The sequence below is a fragment of the Portunus trituberculatus genome, chromosome 9 (assembly GCF_017591435.1).
Source record: "Portunus trituberculatus isolate SZX2019 chromosome 9, ASM1759143v1, whole genome shotgun sequence".
Lineage (NCBI taxonomy): Eukaryota > Metazoa > Arthropoda > Malacostraca > Decapoda > Portunidae > Portunus > Portunus trituberculatus.
Window position 1 is genome coordinate 13390766 of NC_059263.1, and position 18617 is coordinate 13409382.

The 18617-nt window shown below is 39.4% G+C and overlaps 1 protein-coding gene across 1 annotated transcript in view; it reads left to right on the forward strand.

The window, feature by feature from the left end:
• LOC123501429 (centromere-associated protein E-like) overlaps positions 1-18617 on the forward strand; it is a 128403-nt gene that overhangs the window by 45973 nt on the left and 63813 nt on the right. Inside the window, exons 10-11 of the mRNA XM_045250256.1 lie at positions 4684-4803; positions 14077-14299. Of these exons, the coding sequence (XP_045106191.1) occupies positions 4684-4803; positions 14077-14299 (343 nt within the window). The remainder of the gene's footprint in view (positions 1-4683; positions 4804-14076; positions 14300-18617) is intronic.

The following is an 18617-nucleotide window of genomic DNA, read 5'->3' on the forward strand; positions in this document are numbered from 1 at the left end:
TATTGTTATATTATTTACAACTATATAGGAATATGAAACAAGTTTGTTTTTGTTGTTGATTAGGGCCACGAACGCGAAGGACTGCAGGTTGCCGAGAGGGTGGCGCCTGAGGCCGCCAGGAGGGTGGGCAGGTCGAATGTTGTGACGCCCAGGGCAGACAGCTGGGAGCGAGTGCAGTGCGGTGGGAGTAGAAGCGTGGGCAGCGGGCAGGAAATGCAATAGGAAAGGGCAATAGGGATCAGCAGACAGGCGCAGACGGTGCAAGTGAGCTGCGAGTGTCGTGTGGCCCAGGCGAAGGCTCCGGAGTTGTTATTGTTGTGATGGGTGTGCGAGCCCTCAAGGTCGTCAACCTCCCCGTTGTCATGGTAACGGGCTTCCCATTTTCTTCTTCCTCCCTCACACACAGCTGCTGCCTCCTTCTCATGTCTTTTAATTATGTCCTCTTTTCTTGTAGCATAATGGTTTTCCTTTTCTTAGCATCACTGCTGTCACTAAGAAGTTTTCTCTTTGGTGCCATTGAACAAGATACTAAGAACTTGAGTCAGTAAACGCAGAAGTAGGATAACACTCTTGCCAGGGGCGACGGTGTGATGGAAGTGAGGCAGGGTGTTATTGTATTCAAGCGTGAGGCGGGCGGTGTGGCGGGCAACCACCAACAATAACAATAAATCCCACGCTTTACGATTTATAAATTTTTAATTTTTTTAATCTTGCCTTATAGTGGACTGACGTAACTACGAGTTTGACGTAACTCGAGACCAACGTAACTTGGGACTTTACTGTATATGCATTTATGTTCACAAAACATTTCTATTAGCTTTTTACAAACCTTGCCTCCAAGAAAGAATTGCTTTGTAATACATAAAGTGAAATCTTACATGGAATACCAAAAAATAAAGCAGAGATGAGATCAGCCACAGACGAAGCGAGAGACTCGTTTCCACTCGGCTGCTTCTTCTTCTTGTGACCCTTTTGCTTGCGTGTTACTTTCATCATGATGTTTATGTTTTCACTCGTCTATTGCTTGCTATAATGGATATCATATCTTAGTATTCATATATGCTCATGCCATGAGGATAACACATGGTAATCCTCATTCAAATATTGTTTTGGATGATCATGGCCGGGATTTAATATACTGGTGGATTCATAATATAGATTCTCAGTTAAAATAATTTTGATCTTCCTCCCCCTAACTAATTATGTTCTCAGATGCCTGCCTGACAGGTTAGGGTACCATAGTGGGAGACACTAAGACAGAAGGCCACGGGGCTCATGAGGAATTAGAACACACAACAAGAAACAAATGTGTACTCGTAATTGCAAACAGTTGTGGCTAACAGCTTGACCTTGAACTCTCACCTCTCCTCCATCATACATGTTATCTCCCCCCTCTAGACTCATGCCTCACCCCATGAGTCACTGTCATGCTTCTACACCCTGTCTATATCATAAGACTGCTATGATCTTTTCAAACAGTTTTTTCTCACTACATCATCACATCTATACATCACATAACTCTCACAATAACACTATTACAAAAGATTATTTTGAGACAGATGTATAAAGCTGGAGAAGATGAGTAATAATTGCTTCACAGTATCATTATCTCACTTCGACACACTAATAATGATTCAGTGTGTCCAGTTATTAGGTCTCCTCTTTCTCTTCTATCTTGTAAGGTTGGTAGGCCCATTTCCTTCAACCTTTCTTCATCCTCTGAATCCATTCTGATCTTATATCCTTTTTCAAGCACAGCAACCACACCACTGCTGCATATTCCAACTTTGGATGTATCATACTCGTTATAATTTTTTTCATCATCCATGTATTGAAATGCCACCCTAATATTAGTCAACATTTTATACTTTGTTCCAAATATTTTACTCATGTGTTGTTTGGGATTCAGATCTTCCTGCATAATCACTCCCAGATCTTTTCTTCTTTAATCTTCATTATTTGTTGCTCTCCCATCAGATAGTTCCATACCGGTCGTCTCTTACTCTGTTAATTCCATTACGTGACATTTCTTGGCGATGAACTCCAATTTTCACTTCTTACTCCACTCATAGATTTTGTTTATATCTTCCTACAACAGCAAACAGTACTCTTAGCAGCTTTGCATCATCAGCAAACAAATTACAGTAAGCCCCTGCACTTGGTGAATTAATTAGTCTGGCGAAACTACCGCCAAATACAAATTTCGCCAAACGAGTTCTTTATACCATATAAATTGCCTAGAAAATGCCTCAGTCAGTCTTTGGTCATTGCCAAAGTCACTCTTTTGACCCTTAAAATACCATCTTTCGAACTGAAATAAAATCTTTTGCCTTCACATATTAGAACACATGTACAAAACAGGCCAATAAACAAGCATTTGTGATGCTTTCCTCGTCTGTACTCCTGTTTTTTCACCTGTTTCCCTTGCCCACTTTCATCCTTTCCGCCACCACCATTGTTCTTGCCCCCACCAGTACCACCTGTTTCGCTGGTAGAAGCCATGTTGGCGGTAAATTTCCAGAATTCGTTCCCACGCTAGCAGAACAGAGGGTAGCACAAACAAAATTGCAGAAGGGGACTTGAACACTACATTATGATAGATTTAGAGAGAGGTCTGATATCATCGGGGAGCCGTGTTGTTCGCCGTGCAGCCACCAAGGGACCACAAAGTTTGAAATCAAATCGCCAAGCGTGCACTTGGTGGTCCGTGACCACCCTACCGCCAAAAGTGAATTTCGCCAAGCTGAGACTCACCAAGTGTGGGGCTTACTGTAATATAAATCCATATTATATATCTTCTACATATACCTTGAGCATATTGGGATCTAACATTGACCCCTATGGCAATCCACTTGTTACTTTACTCCAGGATGAGTATGTATCTCTGATCACAGTTCTCCTCTTTTTATCCTTCAAGTAATCACTTGCCTAATCTAATATTTTTCCTCTCAGTCCTATGTTCTCAACTTCCAAATCCAAAGTAATCTGCTGTGTGGGACTTTACCAAAAGCTTTTTTTATATCCAGGTACAGTGTCCACCCATCCATCTCTGCTCTCCAGTCCTTCAACTATTCATGAGTAGAGATTAAGAAAATTTGATACACATGATCTTCCTGTCCTGAACCTAAATTATCTGTTTGATATATCTTGTTTTCTTCCAGATATTTAACTCATTTTTGCTTTGATAAACAATTTCACATATTTGCCTACAACACTTGTATGTGACACCAGTCTGTAATTTAATGGCTTAGTTGACTTTCCTCCTTTGAATATTGGGATTATGTTAATTCTCTTCCATTCTAATGGTACTCTCCCTTCCTTTAATGAACTGGCAACTGTACTGTTGATAGGTCAGGTAAATTACAGGAGACTGTCGTAATAATTTATTTTTCCACGTTTCGACCTAAGAAACAATAATCAGTTAGTAATTTCTAACCACAGCCCACATATATATCAATGTTTGATATGCATAAGTGTTACACTTTCACAAAGGTAATTAACTTTACTCACGGCAATAACTCCTCTTTTTGTCTTGAACTACACAGTAAACCCCGTTCTGAATCCATCCTGAGTTATCGAGTAAGACACACTGAAAGAAATTTGTCAGTCATCACATCAAATATAACCACCTAGGAAAATTATCCATAATCACCACCTCAATATCACAATCCTGAGGAATAATCCACACCAAACCCAAGGTAAACAGAACATAACAATCCTATATAATAACATTAACACTATATATTAATAGTTAATAATAACGCTTACCGAGTGAACATGAATCCCAATAATAGCTGTTACTGCTGTCACACCCCACTACATTAACACTTTCATTAGTATTACATCCTCTTTCACGTATGCGAGTACACTACACTAATAGTCCAACACGGATGGTGGATAGCGGGTCAGGGCAGCGGCGCACAGTGGACTGAACCAACCAGCCGTATCCTCAGCCTTCTTACCTCTTCCTAAAAAGCGTCATTAACTACTGTGACCAATTATACTCTAAACATGAAATATTATTAATCGCCAATCCTCCAACCACGATCGCAAATCATTAATGATAAAGCAACCATTTCCCAAATTGGTTCTAACAATTGATCTTTACATTCTTTTAGTGCCCAGCCTGACGCACCATCTGGTCCCATAACTTTTCTTACATCCAAATTTTCTAGTAGTCTTCCAATTTCATGTTTGTGAACTATGATATCCTACAAGCCTGTACAGTACAATTTGGTTCTGTAAAAACCTTTTCTTCAGTGAAAACAGTCTTGAAGCTCTCATTTATTATTTCACTCATTTCCTTTGCTGTTTGGTATGTCTTCCCTCTTTTAACTGTTTTTTCTATTGTTTCCTTATTCTTCATCTTACCATTGATATATTTGTAGAAAAGCTTGGGTTCATCTTCACTTCTCAGCACATCTTTCTCAAAGTTTCCTTCTTCAGCTCTTTGTACTCTAAAAATATTAATTTCTCGCATCCATATACTGCTGTCTGTTTCCTTTTATTTCTCTTGTTTTTTTAGTTTCCAAGCTTTATCTTTTTCCCTCTTTGCTTCTATACATCTGCCATTGTACCAGGCTCGTATACTCTTCATTATCCTATAGTGTGTGTGTTTACCTAATTATAATTACATGAGTATGTTTACTTACATTTATTTGTTCCTGTCTTTTCCTACTGTAGGTAAGGGAGATGTTTGAGGAGCAAGCAAGAAGGAATGAGGAGCTGCAGGCCAAAGTGATGGAGCTGCAAACAAAGCTGGTTGTCTCCAGTCTGCCACGAGGCTGCTCACAGAATGTCATGGTAAGAGGGTCTTGGTTGTGGCAGGAGGGAGTGTCAGGAAAATTGTGTATAAATAGCAGCAGAAGATATCAGAAAGGGATGTCAGGAAAGTTGTGTATTTGTGGCAAGAGTGAGTGTCAGAAAAGTTGTGTATATTTGGCAGGAGGGACTGTCAGGAAAGTTTTGTATATGTGGAAGGGTGCAGTGTCAGGGAAGATATGTATATGTGGCAGGGTGCAGTGTCAGGGAAGTTGTATATATGTGGCAGGGTGCAGTGTCAGGGAAGTTGTGTATATGTGGTAGGGTGCAGTGCCAGGAAAATTGTTCATAGGCAGTAGGAGGCATTGCCAGGGAAGTTGTGTATAGGTGGCAGGAAGGATTGTCAAGAAATTTGTGTATAGGTGGCAGAAGGCAGTGTTAGGAAATTTGTGTAGGTGGTAATACATTATCTGAAATCTTTGTGTCATAGAAAGGTTGATAAATTTGTTACTGATTTCCTTATATACAGTAGAATCATGAATATGAATCAGAACTGGGAATGCAAATACTGGTTGAGATTCAAAACATATTGAAACATTAGGTTAACTTCATGTAGAGAAAAATAGAATTGTGACCAAAGCCTTGCCAACTAACCTGTACACTGAGTATAAATGTAGATGATTTGCCACTGTCCAGGTGTATTTTTTCTGAATAGTTATTTTTGCTAATGGTACCAATTTTTTCACTTCATCTTTCTTGCTGTTTAATGTGGATATTGTGCTCTGAGAAATACCTGTCAGTTTTTGTATTTCACTCACTTTCTGGCATTTCTTCAGGAGTTGTAAAACTTTATCCTTGTCTTCCATAGTGTACCTGTTCAGTTTTATGTCTTTACGATAATTGTCTTTGAATTTTGAGGGAGATGGTTACTGAGATTTTTTTAAAAAGAGAATCAGCTGATTGTGGAAAACCTTGAGCTGAGAGAGAGAGATGTATAAAGTTAGAGAGTACTGTTAAGAATGAACAATGACATGAAGAAAATTCTACATTAAATAAAAAGGGAAAACATCCCTCTTAACCCCTTCAACGCGTCATCAGGGAACATATCCAATGACATGCATATTGCATCATGGCTGCTTTCTGCTAATATGGTATATTTTCTTTCCCGGATACTGTATGAGACCTCTCAGAATGTAGTTCATATATGATACGATGGCATGCTTGACCTTCATCATTATTACAAAGGTGTATGACTGATATATCAACATAAGTACTGATGTGCCATGCTGGAAAAAAATGTTTTAATTTTTTTTTTTTCTATGGTACCAATAGATTAGTTTAACATAGAAATGAATGTTTTCTCTCATTTGTCATCTTAGAAAATGGCCTTGAGAAGTCAGACAATAATTTTTTTATGAAATTTGTGTGGGTTTATTTCTTATTGTATGTACATATGAAAAGTCACTCACCATCATCATTATTTCTGTAGTGAGAGAGAGAGAGAGAGAGAGAGAGAGAGAGAGAGAGAGAGAGAGAGAGATGGAAATGCCCCTGAGTCAGGTATCTCCCCACTCCCACCCAGCCTGGATATGGTTCTAGAAGCCGTTTTCTGTTCCCCGTAGCAAAGAAGTTAAGGGCAAATGAACAAACTATAGAGTAGCATTATAAGGGCTGCAGGAAAAGCTAGACTCTAATCTGGAAACAGGAAAAGGGATGAGCAAAACAAAACTAGAGGAATGGAAGGTCTGGAAAAAAGAACAAGAAGAAAAAGTTAATTTCACTGAAGTAATTAAGTAACAAATGAGGGAGAAAACAAAGGACACAGTCATACAAGTGATCAAAGAAAAGGAAGAATTAGTGAGAGATACGGTGGACAAAAAGAAGCGTATGGTTATATATGGACTAGAAGGAAGATTAATCCTGTGAAATTTGAGAAAGAAGGAGAAAAAGATAGTTAAGGAAATATTTCAGTGGTTCAAGATGAAGAACAGAGTCTTGATATAGAAATTGAAGAGATATACTGACTTGGTAAATTAAGTGAGGGAACCAAAAGACCACTGAAAGTCAAAATGAGATCGCTAGTAGGGGTAGAAGAAATATTAAGAAAGATTGGAAAGCTAGGTGGTAAGGCAGAATATAACAATATTTGGATAAAGAGAGTGATGAATCAGGTAGAATGGGAAAAGGAAAGAGAACTGAGAAGTGAAGCTGAGGAAAAAAATGAGAGGAGGACAAGAAAGAACAAGAAGTTCTACTGGAGAGTGCTAGACATGAGGCTGAGGAAATGGTACATTTGGGAAGGGAAAGGAAAGCATTAAGAGTCATATATAGAAACATCGATGGATATATATCAGGAAGCTTGGAAGTGAGAGATTATATATTGGACAAAGGACCAGACGTGATATTAGGAAGGCAGTGGCGTAGTGGTTAAGGTGGTGAGTGTGGGATTGAGCAGACGGTCACAAATAGGTTCAAATCCCACCACGTACTGCTTTGAAGCTGTCATTTGTTGAGTAGTTTAAAGTTACCAACATGTCACCATGATACCCAGGCTCTAAGTGGAGGTGTAATTGCCTTACAGGCAAGATGAGCCGCCTCATAAACCTTACTATAAAAACTCAACAAATTTGTTAGGGACAATTTTCCCTTCATAAAGCCATGTTGTGACTGATTTATCAAACCACGTTTGTCTAGGTGTTCCCTAATGTTTTTCACTATTATTGATTCCATTAGTTTACCCACAATTGAAGTTAAGCTGACAGGCCTGTAATTAAACATTGGAGTTTTATCTCCCTTCTTGAATATGGGAATAACATTAGTTTCTCTCTACATTATCGGTACCTCACCTGATTCCAGTGACTTCCTAAAAAGCACTGTTAATGGCTCACTGATGACCTTGCACTCCTTAAGTACCCTTGGGTATATTTCATCAGGTCCTGGTGACTTGAATTTCTTTAGCCTATCTATCCCCTGTTCTACCATCCCCTTACTTATATAATTATGTCAGCTTTTCACTATCCTCTGCCCTAAAAAATATGTTCACTATCTGGGATTTCCTGTGTGTTCTCTTGGATGAAGACAGTTGAAAAATATTCATTTATAATTTTACTAATCTCTTCCCCAGAACTAACCATCTCTCCATTTGCTTTCCTTTAAGAACCTATTTCTTTGCTGCTTTTTGTCTTGTATAACTGAAAAAATCCCATGGGATTGCTTGGCTGGTTACCCTTAACTTATATTCGCTTCTAGCTTTCCTCATTAACCTCTTAACTGTTCTTACTAATTCATTGTATAGTGGCCTTAAAACCTCATCTCCTGCCTGTAGTCTCTGATATATACTCCTCCTCCTTCCTATTGTTACGACCCTGGAATTAGCCTAACTGGGTAACCACAATGACTGGGGCACCTGTCACTGTAGGTTAAATCACTCTTATTAAAGTAAAAAAATAGCATAAATAAGTGAAGAGTGATCAGGCTTCGCTGCAATAGTTTAACGCAAGGGCAACTCAAGGGTGTAAGAAAAATAAAAAAATGATAATAAGGAATGATTAAGAAAAGGAATTTAAATTCCTAACATTATTTATATACACAAAAAAAGAATAAGGCAAAGTTAAACTTAATAACAACAACTGCTTAATACCAAACTAAACACCACTCACTGGGCGTCAGCACCACCTGCAGCACACAATCACATACACAAAAGAAATAACTCTTCAACTCCAAGAAATATAATGATTAAGCTGCTCAGGGGTGTAATAAGTATTATATGAGACCACAAAAATCAAATTAGCACCCAAAAACACTCTTGGCAACACCACACAAACAAAGGTGAGGTGGGCATCCCCCTGCTCTGCACAAAGATAAATTCACCAAAATATACATATATAGGGCTAACACCCAAAACACTAAAATATTCTCACGTCACTAGTCACAGTGACTATAAAAGTGCCAAAGAGAAACAGAACCATAGCTAACCAGGAATATAAGAAATATACTCAGCCAATAACAAAGATGAGGGGAGTGGAGTGGCGGCAGGCACAGGTGCTACACCAAGGGCACTCCACTGTGGTCTGTCTGGTGTCAGTTCTTATGCCTTTGTTCGAGGGGAAAATGTTACGTCACATGGTGTAATGTATACTCCCATTGGCTAAACACTTCAAGCCTCCTAGAGGGTGCGATTGTTAAATGATCTGATTGGGTTTGGCACAGTCGACTTTGCTGTCTCACAAAGTGACAAAGGGGATGACGTCAATTACACTCTCTACTATACCCAACAAGCAGTCGCTTACACAAAAGCATATAAGTAATACAATATATACATACGAATCACAAAAGACGAACATAATATACAATGAAATAATAAATGGGTAAATAATACATACATAAGATAGATTGTTTTAATCTGTTTGTCATCCACTTAGAGTCGTTGCTTTGTGATTTTATTGGATTATATGAAATGTTAGCAATCTGACCCCTCTAATTTATCAAGAATGTGGATATACATCTCACCAACTTCCACCCGCCCTGGCCCTATCAAGCTCACTATTCCTTCCTATTACCTGACTCCTCTCCCTCTCCCTTTCTCTGACTTCACACCTCATCCCACCTCTGATCCTGTCTCCCTTCCCTCACTTGATACTGGACCTCACCTGACCTTCCCTGCCTGTCCCTTGCCATTTTGACTCCTTGTAAATACCCCCTTGAGCCATCAAAATTAGCCCTCCTGAAGTCAGGTAGTTTCCTAGTGCTTATCTTTCTAAAAGTTTCGTGCCATTTCAGTGTATACCGTATTTCATTGTGGTCACTGTTCCTTAGCTGGCCACCAACGTTGACCTGCGTAACTGCCTCCTCCCTCTTTGTTAGAATTAAATTTGAATGTTATTTCCCCATCTGGTTTCTAAAATGACTTGCTTTAAAAAATTATCCTGAATGACCCTAAGAAATTCTTCTGCTTCCCTGTTGCCCACCATCAAGCTCCAATCAACATTGCTATTATTGAAATCCCCTACCACACATATCTTACTGTATCTGGCTGCTCTATTTATTTCCTCCCATAGGGAAGAGTTTATTTGGTCTGAAGCATTAGGTGGCCTCTACACTAAACCCATTACTACTGATTGAGACTCATCCCTAATATCTACCCATAGAGACTCTGTTTTGCTGTCTGTCTTAATTCTGCTGTACATACATGCAACATTGCAGTGTGTCCTTAATGTACAGGTGACTCGATTCAGGCGTGTTTAATTTATGCATTTTTATTACACGACCCAAAAAATATTATAATTAATTTGATTTACGTGATCGATTTGCTTATACGTGATTTGGCCCAACTGCATTTTCAAACTGAGCACCAGACGTAATTTGAACTGCGCGCCAGAGAGTTCTGCAGCTGGCTGATAGGTGGGAGCTGTTGCCATGGATGCACTCTTCTGCTACACAGTGATGTAAAAAGAATTTTCCAAGAAAAAGTGCCAGACCACCATGCTGCAGTTTTTCAAGAAAACACCAGTGTAAGATGTAGTACCAGAAGATGATGTGGACAATCCTGTAAAAGCAGAGGAAGCGCAGGTGGATGATGACGTCCTTGACTCGGAGGTGGACAGCAATGGCGAGTGCTTGTGAGGGGTGAAAACATTGGCGTCCTGCGTTTATTTTTTTACTAGTGTTTACTTTTATACTGTGGGGTTATTTTTGATAAGTGGAATTTTGATAAAGTGGAAAATCTCAGAGGAAGATGGTGACTGACTGTGGTGTGAGTGGTGAAGGCAGTGACGCAGTGAGTGTTGTGTTTACGTATTCCTTTTTTTGTTGTTTTCTCTTATTATTTTTTTGCTTTCTCTTATTATTTCTTGCTTTTCCCTTACCTTAAATACACTTGTAGTACATACAGGAATACTCTGCTTAACGAACAGGATAGGGGATGTCAAAGCTGTTCGTAGAGCGGAAATTCGTTAAGCGGATGTAATTTTTCCATAGGAAATAATGGAAATAGGGGGATGCGTTCTGGGCTGGTCCCCAACACACCGCATGGATTAAAAAAAAATTATATATTTTTCTATTAGCTTTCTAACCTTGCCCCCAAGAAAGGATTGTTTTGTAATGCATAAAGTGAAATCTTACATGGAATACCAAAAAAATGAAGCAGAGAAAAGATCAGCCACAGACAAAGCGGAGACTCACGGCGACTCAGCCACTTTTTCTTCTTGTGACCCTTTTAGCTTGCATCTTGTCTTTTATCACGATATTACATTTATGTTTCCACTCTATTGCCTGCTATAATGAATATCTTATCTTAGTATTCACATACGCTCATGCCATGAGGATAACCTCGACTCCATGGCACTGAGTGATAGTGAATTACTAATGAAATACCGCGGTATTTCATTAGTAATTCACTATCACTCAGTACCACGCAGTCCAGGTTATCTTCATGGCATGAGCGTATATGAATACTATGATATGATATCCATTATAGCAGGTAATAGAGGAGTGGAAACATAAATGTAATGATGAAAGACAACACGCCAAGCTAAAAGAGTCACAAGAAGAAGAAGAAGCAGCCGAGTTGCCGTGAGTCTCCGCTTTGTCTGTGGTCGATCTCATCTCTACTTTATTTTTTGGTATTCTATGTAAGATTTCACTTTATGCATTACAAAACAATCCTTTCTTTGGGGCAAGGTTTGTAAAAAGCTAATAGAAATGTTGTTTTGTGAACATAAATGCATATATAAGACAGTAACACCACCTTCAGAGGGGGTGTTCCCAGCAACCTCAGAGCAACCTGATAGCAACCTTGTCACCGTCCCTCCAAGCGTTCATGGAAGCCATTTCATGGCAGGAGATTGCTCTGACATTGTTAAAGAATCTTGGATCCAGCTCCAGGAGCGCTAGAGACAGAGGTGGGGAGCCAGCCAATCACAGCAAAGCTGCCGCGTTCGGTCCCTCACCTGGCAAACTCAAACTCAGAAAATTCGCTAAAACGGATGTGGTTGTACGTTATACAGACTTTTTGGTCTAACTTTATATAGTACGTTAAGCCGAAAATTCGTTAGACGAACATTCGTTAAGCGGAGTATTACTGTATTTAGAATGGTAAATAATAAAAACATATTAATTTAGGCAAGTAAATAGAATATTTTGTACAAATTTTTTTGGACCACATCCCACATCCTCTCTATTATCTATTGTTTCTTATGAGAATTACATGTTTGTTTTATGCAAATTTTGATATACACAATGCCTCTTGGAACGCATCTATCGTGTAAATCGAGTTACCTGTACAAAGCCACTCCTTCCCCCTCTTCTGTTTAGGAGCCGCCGTGGTACAGTGGAACCATGCGCGCTTTGGGGTCTGAGGGGTCTCCAAGTGCCCGGGTTCAAATTCTGTCCACGGTCTGAGTGTAGGTTGGGCTTCTTCACTCGGGGCAACAGTTTTTTAGCGGGTGGGCTTTCAGATAGGAGATATCTGAAAAAGTATCCCCTTTAGCCCATAAATTCCCGTGAAAATCCCGCATGGTATAAATAATAAAAAAAAGCCACCCTTCCCCCCTCTTCTGTTTTCCTTATCCTTATGAAAAAGTGTATAACCATCAATTTTCATCTTATCAAATACTTTCCCTGACACGTCTAACCAAGTTTTTGTTAATGCAATTATATAAAAATCTGCAAGCCTGCTGTTCACTGCAATAGTCCTTGACAGTCATTCACCTCCCAGTCCCCTCCTTGGTGACACACCACATACCACAGGGGGTCACACCCTTATTCCTAATCTTAGCCAAAGCGTCTTCACCTCCTCATTTAGCTTACAAAGGTAATTTCTCCCCACATGTCTAGCAGAGCACTTATCTTCTCAATTCTGGCTCCCGGCAGACACACTCGTCGTCCTCTTCCTGTCCTTAGCACAAAATGCAGTCTAAGTTTCTCACTTGACTGTCTCCGACCACCATAATCTTACTTGCGAGTAGGGAAAAATCATCTGCCCCTTACTTCTTGACCTCGTCACCTCCTGCCTTCTCTCCCTCCTCCTCCATTCCCTCCAACACAGAGAAGGAGTTCACTGTCTTCACACGGTGAGGCGCTCTGAGAGCCTTCCTCCTCTTTGCACCAGTAGACACCATTTGCCACTCCTCTTGGTCCTGCATCTCATTAATTGGTAAGGAGACTGCAGGAACTGCCACTCCCTCAGGCGCTGAGTTTACCTGACAGAACTCAGTTTGCAGGTCAGAGATTCGCCCTCGAAACTCCTTCCACACCTCCAAGATCCTTTGATGGAACTCAGCTTCCACCTCTGAGATCTTTATAACAAAAGCCTCGAGGATAGGAGACCTAACACACTCACCCGAAACAGTAGGAAAAGCAGGGAAAACAGCCATCTCTATGTAAACAAACCACAGATCACACGCCACTAACAGAAGACATGTCACCACTAGCAGAGACATGTCTGACCACTAGGAAGGTTGACCTGAGACCACATCAAGCTGGAGCACAGTAACCAGTGGTGTACCACAAGATTCGGTGCTGCTGCCAATTATGTTCTAAGTATATGTCAACAATATACAAGAGGGTTTGAGGAGCTACATAAATTTGTTTGCAGATGATGTAAAGCTTTTGAGAGTAATAAGGAACATCTGTGACTGTGGAATTGCTGAAAGATATTGACAGATTTGAAAATGGAGCCAAAAGTGGAAATTAAAATTTAATACCAGGAAATGCCATGTAATGGAAATGGATAAAAGTAATAGAAGACCTACATGTTAGTACAAAATGGGAGAAGAGATTATAATGAAAAGGAGAGAAGAGTAAGACCTGAAAGTGATTATAGAAGACACCCTGACTCCAGATAGACACATAAATGCGTTATTTGCTTCAACATACAAGACACTAACAAACATCTATTGCTTTTATTTAACAATATAGGTAGGTAATTTTTAAAACATATCTAAGGAAACGTGGCTGGGTGCATCGCCAAGTGAGATGTAGCTGCAGTGTGAATTCCAAGGTATTTCGGTCCTTCATGTTCACCACAGGATAAAGGGTTTTGTTTTATGTTCAGTATATAAGACGACCCCTTGATTTAGGAGCATAAAAATTGGCAAAAAATTTTGTCTTGTACTCCTGCATATGCAGTGAGTGTAGTTATGTCCATCGAATGGGAAAATGTTGTGACCTGGACATAAATATTTGTACTCCAGTTTGAAGGGATCAACAAGGTCTCTTTTTTTTTTTTTTTTTTTTTTTTCCTCTTGATTGTAAGTAATCAGATATTAATTAGTTGTAACTTCATTCTCCATTGTACACTAATTTGTTGCTGCACAGGATAAGAAGAAGAAGGCGAGACGTGAGACATGGTGTGCCCCTGCCATTTTTAGGAGTCGTATGAGTCTGGGCCAACCATCCCTGCCCATCCTACCCTCTTGTGTTCAGGAGCACAAGTTTGTCCAACCGATGCTTCCACCCTGGACAGAGATGAGCCCTTGTTCAGAGACTTCCTGCTCTGACACTTTACTATATAATAATGAAAATTCCCCCAACCAGGAAGGTATGTACACTGTCTACTAATGGCCCTCTGCTGGCTTTTTTCTGTTTCCTTTCTTCATATTCCATTTAGGCAAGGTTTGAAAAAACAGGACAGGACATTGGGGAGCACCACTGCTAATAGATTTAGTAATATTGATTGTGTACCACTGCAGCAATAAAATAGTCAGAAAGAAAATTTGAGATAAAGTTACTGGGAGAAAAATAGGAGCCTTAGGGGTGTAGTTTGAAATCAAAACTTTGTGCTAGACTATCAAAAACTTTTTATATGTTTATGGCAACAGAAAAGGTTTCATCAAAATCATCTGGCTGTGAATGAAACAAGACAATTTGGTGGCATTAGTGAATGGGCACACTGCCGAACCATTCTTAAACCACTATCAAAACATTAAAAACCTTGATTGCCACCGTTCGCTGTGGCATCTAATGTAACATCTTTTCCATTCCTTATGTTATTTATTTATTTATTTTTTTGTTGCACCTTTACTACTTTTACTTGATGATGCATCCACTCAAGATTTGTCAAAATATTTTACCAGCTTATCTCTTGATCTTGTAATGTCTGACACAGTTTGTTTTGTTGCACCATAATCCTCAGAAGCATTCTTAACAGTAATTCCTTTGTCTAGTTTTTCCTATCAATTCCAGCTTTTGAGTCACAGCTAAGGCCATTATTATTATTATTATTATTATTATTATTATTATTATTATTATTATTATTATTATTATTATTATTATTATTATATATTTTATTTTATTTTATTTTATTTTATTTTATTTTATTTATTTATTATTATTTTTTTTTATGTAGGTGAGAAGACCAGCCAAGGGTGCCACAATGTTAAAAAAAGGCCCACTTGATTGCTAGTTCTCTTAAAAATAAGTAAAGGGTTAGCCAAAATTAGGGAGCAAATGTCTTGATACCTTTTTCTTAAAAGAAGTCAAGTTGTAGGGAGACTGGACCTCCTGTGATGACGTGTTTCATGTGTTTTTGACCTATCACTATATGTATTAAGAGTATAAATGAGCAGGAGATTCTCTCTTAAGCATATTCTATTAAAAGTGATGGCAAGTTCTGTATTTATCATTTTCTTCAAGGTATTTTCTTTATACCTTAGAATTGTCTTCAATTCTCTTCCAAGAGTATTGATGGTTTCGCCATGTATAACCATTGTGCCGATTGACGACAAGAGGAAAAATATCATGAAGAATAGAATCGAAGAATTGTTTTGCAAGTTACAAGAACTTAAGTCTCTTTATCAGGAAATAAAAAAGAATTGGGACAACATGGACATTGATGCCCACACAAGAAAGAATATAGACAAAGCATTTGAAGAGATAATCTTGCAACATAAAAACTCTACCATAAGAGCTAAACAGCAAAGGCTCATCAACCTCAATGGTGGCCAGATCAAATGTCCACAACCTAGTTGTGAATGTGTAAACCTTACCAAGAAACTGTTCATAGTGGGCCAAGAAGAACTTCTGAATATGGAACTCAACTGCCACATAATGTCTAAACCAAGGAAGTTCCAGAAATGCACTGAATGTGAGATCCTCATCGATGAAGTGGAAAAACTATCACAAAAGGGTGAAGTCACCATAGAACAGTCCTTCAAACAAGAAATTGTTGCGGAATCCAACAAAACCAGAGGAAACTTTAACAGCACTATTACTGAGCCAAGACACAGGGAAGCAGCGAAACAACTAAAAGCAGAACCTGAAATAATGATCAGGCATGCAGACAAAGCTTCCACATACGTTCTCATTGACACTCTTGAGTACTTCCAGGAGTTGGATGAAATTCTAAGTGACATCAGTAAATTTGTGAAGATCATTGTGGATCCTACAGAAGCTCTGAAGACTAAAGTGAACAAATTGATAGCAAAGAATAATTCTGCCAGCATTATCATCGAGTTTGAGAAACTGACCGGAGTATACACCATGTGATACTGCTACAGGAATGTGAAGACACACAAACCTGGAAACAAGTTCCGGCCAATCGCCTCATAGATCCCAACGTCTTCCTACAAGCTAGCCAAAAAACTATGTACTCTCCTAACCCCCTACATACCTACTATGTACTCCCTGTAATCAGCATCAGAGTTCCTGGACATCCTCAAGACCAGCGACAGCAGTAGAGTCATCGCCTTGTTAGACGTCTGAGTCTGTTCACGAACGTACCTGTGGATCGCACCATCGACCTCATCATTCAACATGTGTATCACAACGATTCCATCCCGAGCCTAGATGTGCCTGAGTCAGGGCTGCGTGGACTTTTGGAATGTTGTACCAAGGAAGTGCCATTCACTTCTCCCAGAGGAAACAAGTACTACCAGATTGATGGAGTTGCCATGGGCTCACCCCTTGAAGTCTTACTAGTCAACTTCTTCATAAGGTGCATAGAAGACAACAAGATAGGGAATCTGGGAATATACTGCAGATACATTGTATATAAAAAAAATCATATATCAAATAAATTTTTCCCATAGAAATTAATGTAAATACAATTAATTCATTCTTGTGATATGAATTTACCTCCCATCCCACCCAAAAAAAAAAATAAAAATAAAAATAAAAATAACATGCTTTAAATACCAACCAAATATAGATTTGATATAAGATAAATACAATGTTTATTGTATGCATGATATAAATTAACTATATTGCTCAAAATAACAACTTAACCCGCAAAACTTGGGACACATAGATAGATGTTCATCATGCAAGGCATGGGGCACGTTGATAGACGTTTAGGCTTTTTATGGCTATATTTTGGTTACTTTCTTCCTGTTTTCTTTGCCTCTGAGCTGGCAACACTGATTAGGAATAAACATATGCACTATATCATTGTTTCACCAACGATGAATGGTAGGAGTGATCAACAGTGATTTCATTGTGTCTGATTCTGCCACCTCTCCTGCGCGTGTTACTTCTATACCTTGGGTTTCTCTCCATGTTACGGGGAGACAACTTTTGAATGAGAGTGGTATCAGAACAGAGAGAGAGAGAGAGAGAGAGAGAGAGAGAGAGAGAGAGATATGATACAAGGGGCCCATTTTCTTGCGCTCTAGCCGAGGCAGCTGAACCCGATCGGACGCAAGGCCATGTAAACCGCGATGATACTACCTCATTCAACCTGTGATATTTTGGTAACCATAACATCAAGAGACTTCTGTTTTTTTTTGCATTGCAAAGAGGAAGAGTTGCTTGTGGGCAGGAGTAAACACATGCTCTACGTCACTGTGTCACCAATGATGGAGGGTGGGAACGAGTGATTTCACTGTGTCTAATTCCGCCACCTCTCCTGCAAGCAATAGTTCTGTACCTCTCTATAGGTCTCTCACCATGTTACAGGGAGACAACTTTTGAATGAGAGTGGTATCAGAACAGGTGACTGCAGGAGAGAGAGAGAGGATACAAGGGGCCCGTTTTCTCTTGCTCTAGCCAAGGCTGCTGAACCCGATCGGACGCAAGGCCCGATATTTTGCATTGCAAAGAGGAAGAGTTGCTTGTGGGCAGAAAACCATTTGTACTCATTCGTTTATTGAATTTCTAAGTGTAATCAGTATGTGAATACAGGCTATTTTGTGTGTTTCTCGCCGAACTTTTACTTTTGGGACCCATGATCTTGAGTCTTGAGTTCACAAAACTAAATAAAAAATACACACTGCTGAGGAGCACAGACACATACATGCACAAAGGATGAACAACGATACATAACTCGGGCTGAATGTTCGGGTGGACGCGGGTAGCCACCTACTGATGGCTAATCGTATCTCATAAATATAGTCGTATTTCAAGGCTTAAATTATATAAAATTTTGTCGTATATCAAAAAAATTGTATGTTAGGGTGATCGTATGTCGAAGTACCACTATATTCATATAAATGGAGGCCCAAGCTGACGCCAAACTACTGAGACACCACCTCGGACAAGCATCCGGCCTCAACTCTACCATAAGGGCAGCGTTAATGACAGCATGCCTTTCCTTGACATCCTCATTAAGCAGACGAATGAGTCTCTTAATACAGAAGTACACATCAAAGCAACAAGCCAACAAAAACCTGGACGTTGCCTAAATGGTAGGAATGAATGCCCACAAAGGTATAAAGATTTTATCATCAGCACCTACTTAAGTAGAGCACTAACACATTGCAGTTCTGGCAGCAAGTACATCATGAAGTAGAAAGATCAACACAGGTACTGGTGAACAATGAATATAGAGAAAATGACATTGAACAGCAGACTAAGAAGATCATCGACCGTTGGTACAGCAATAACAAGAACAACGCAACCAGTGAGAAGAAAGACATAGTCAT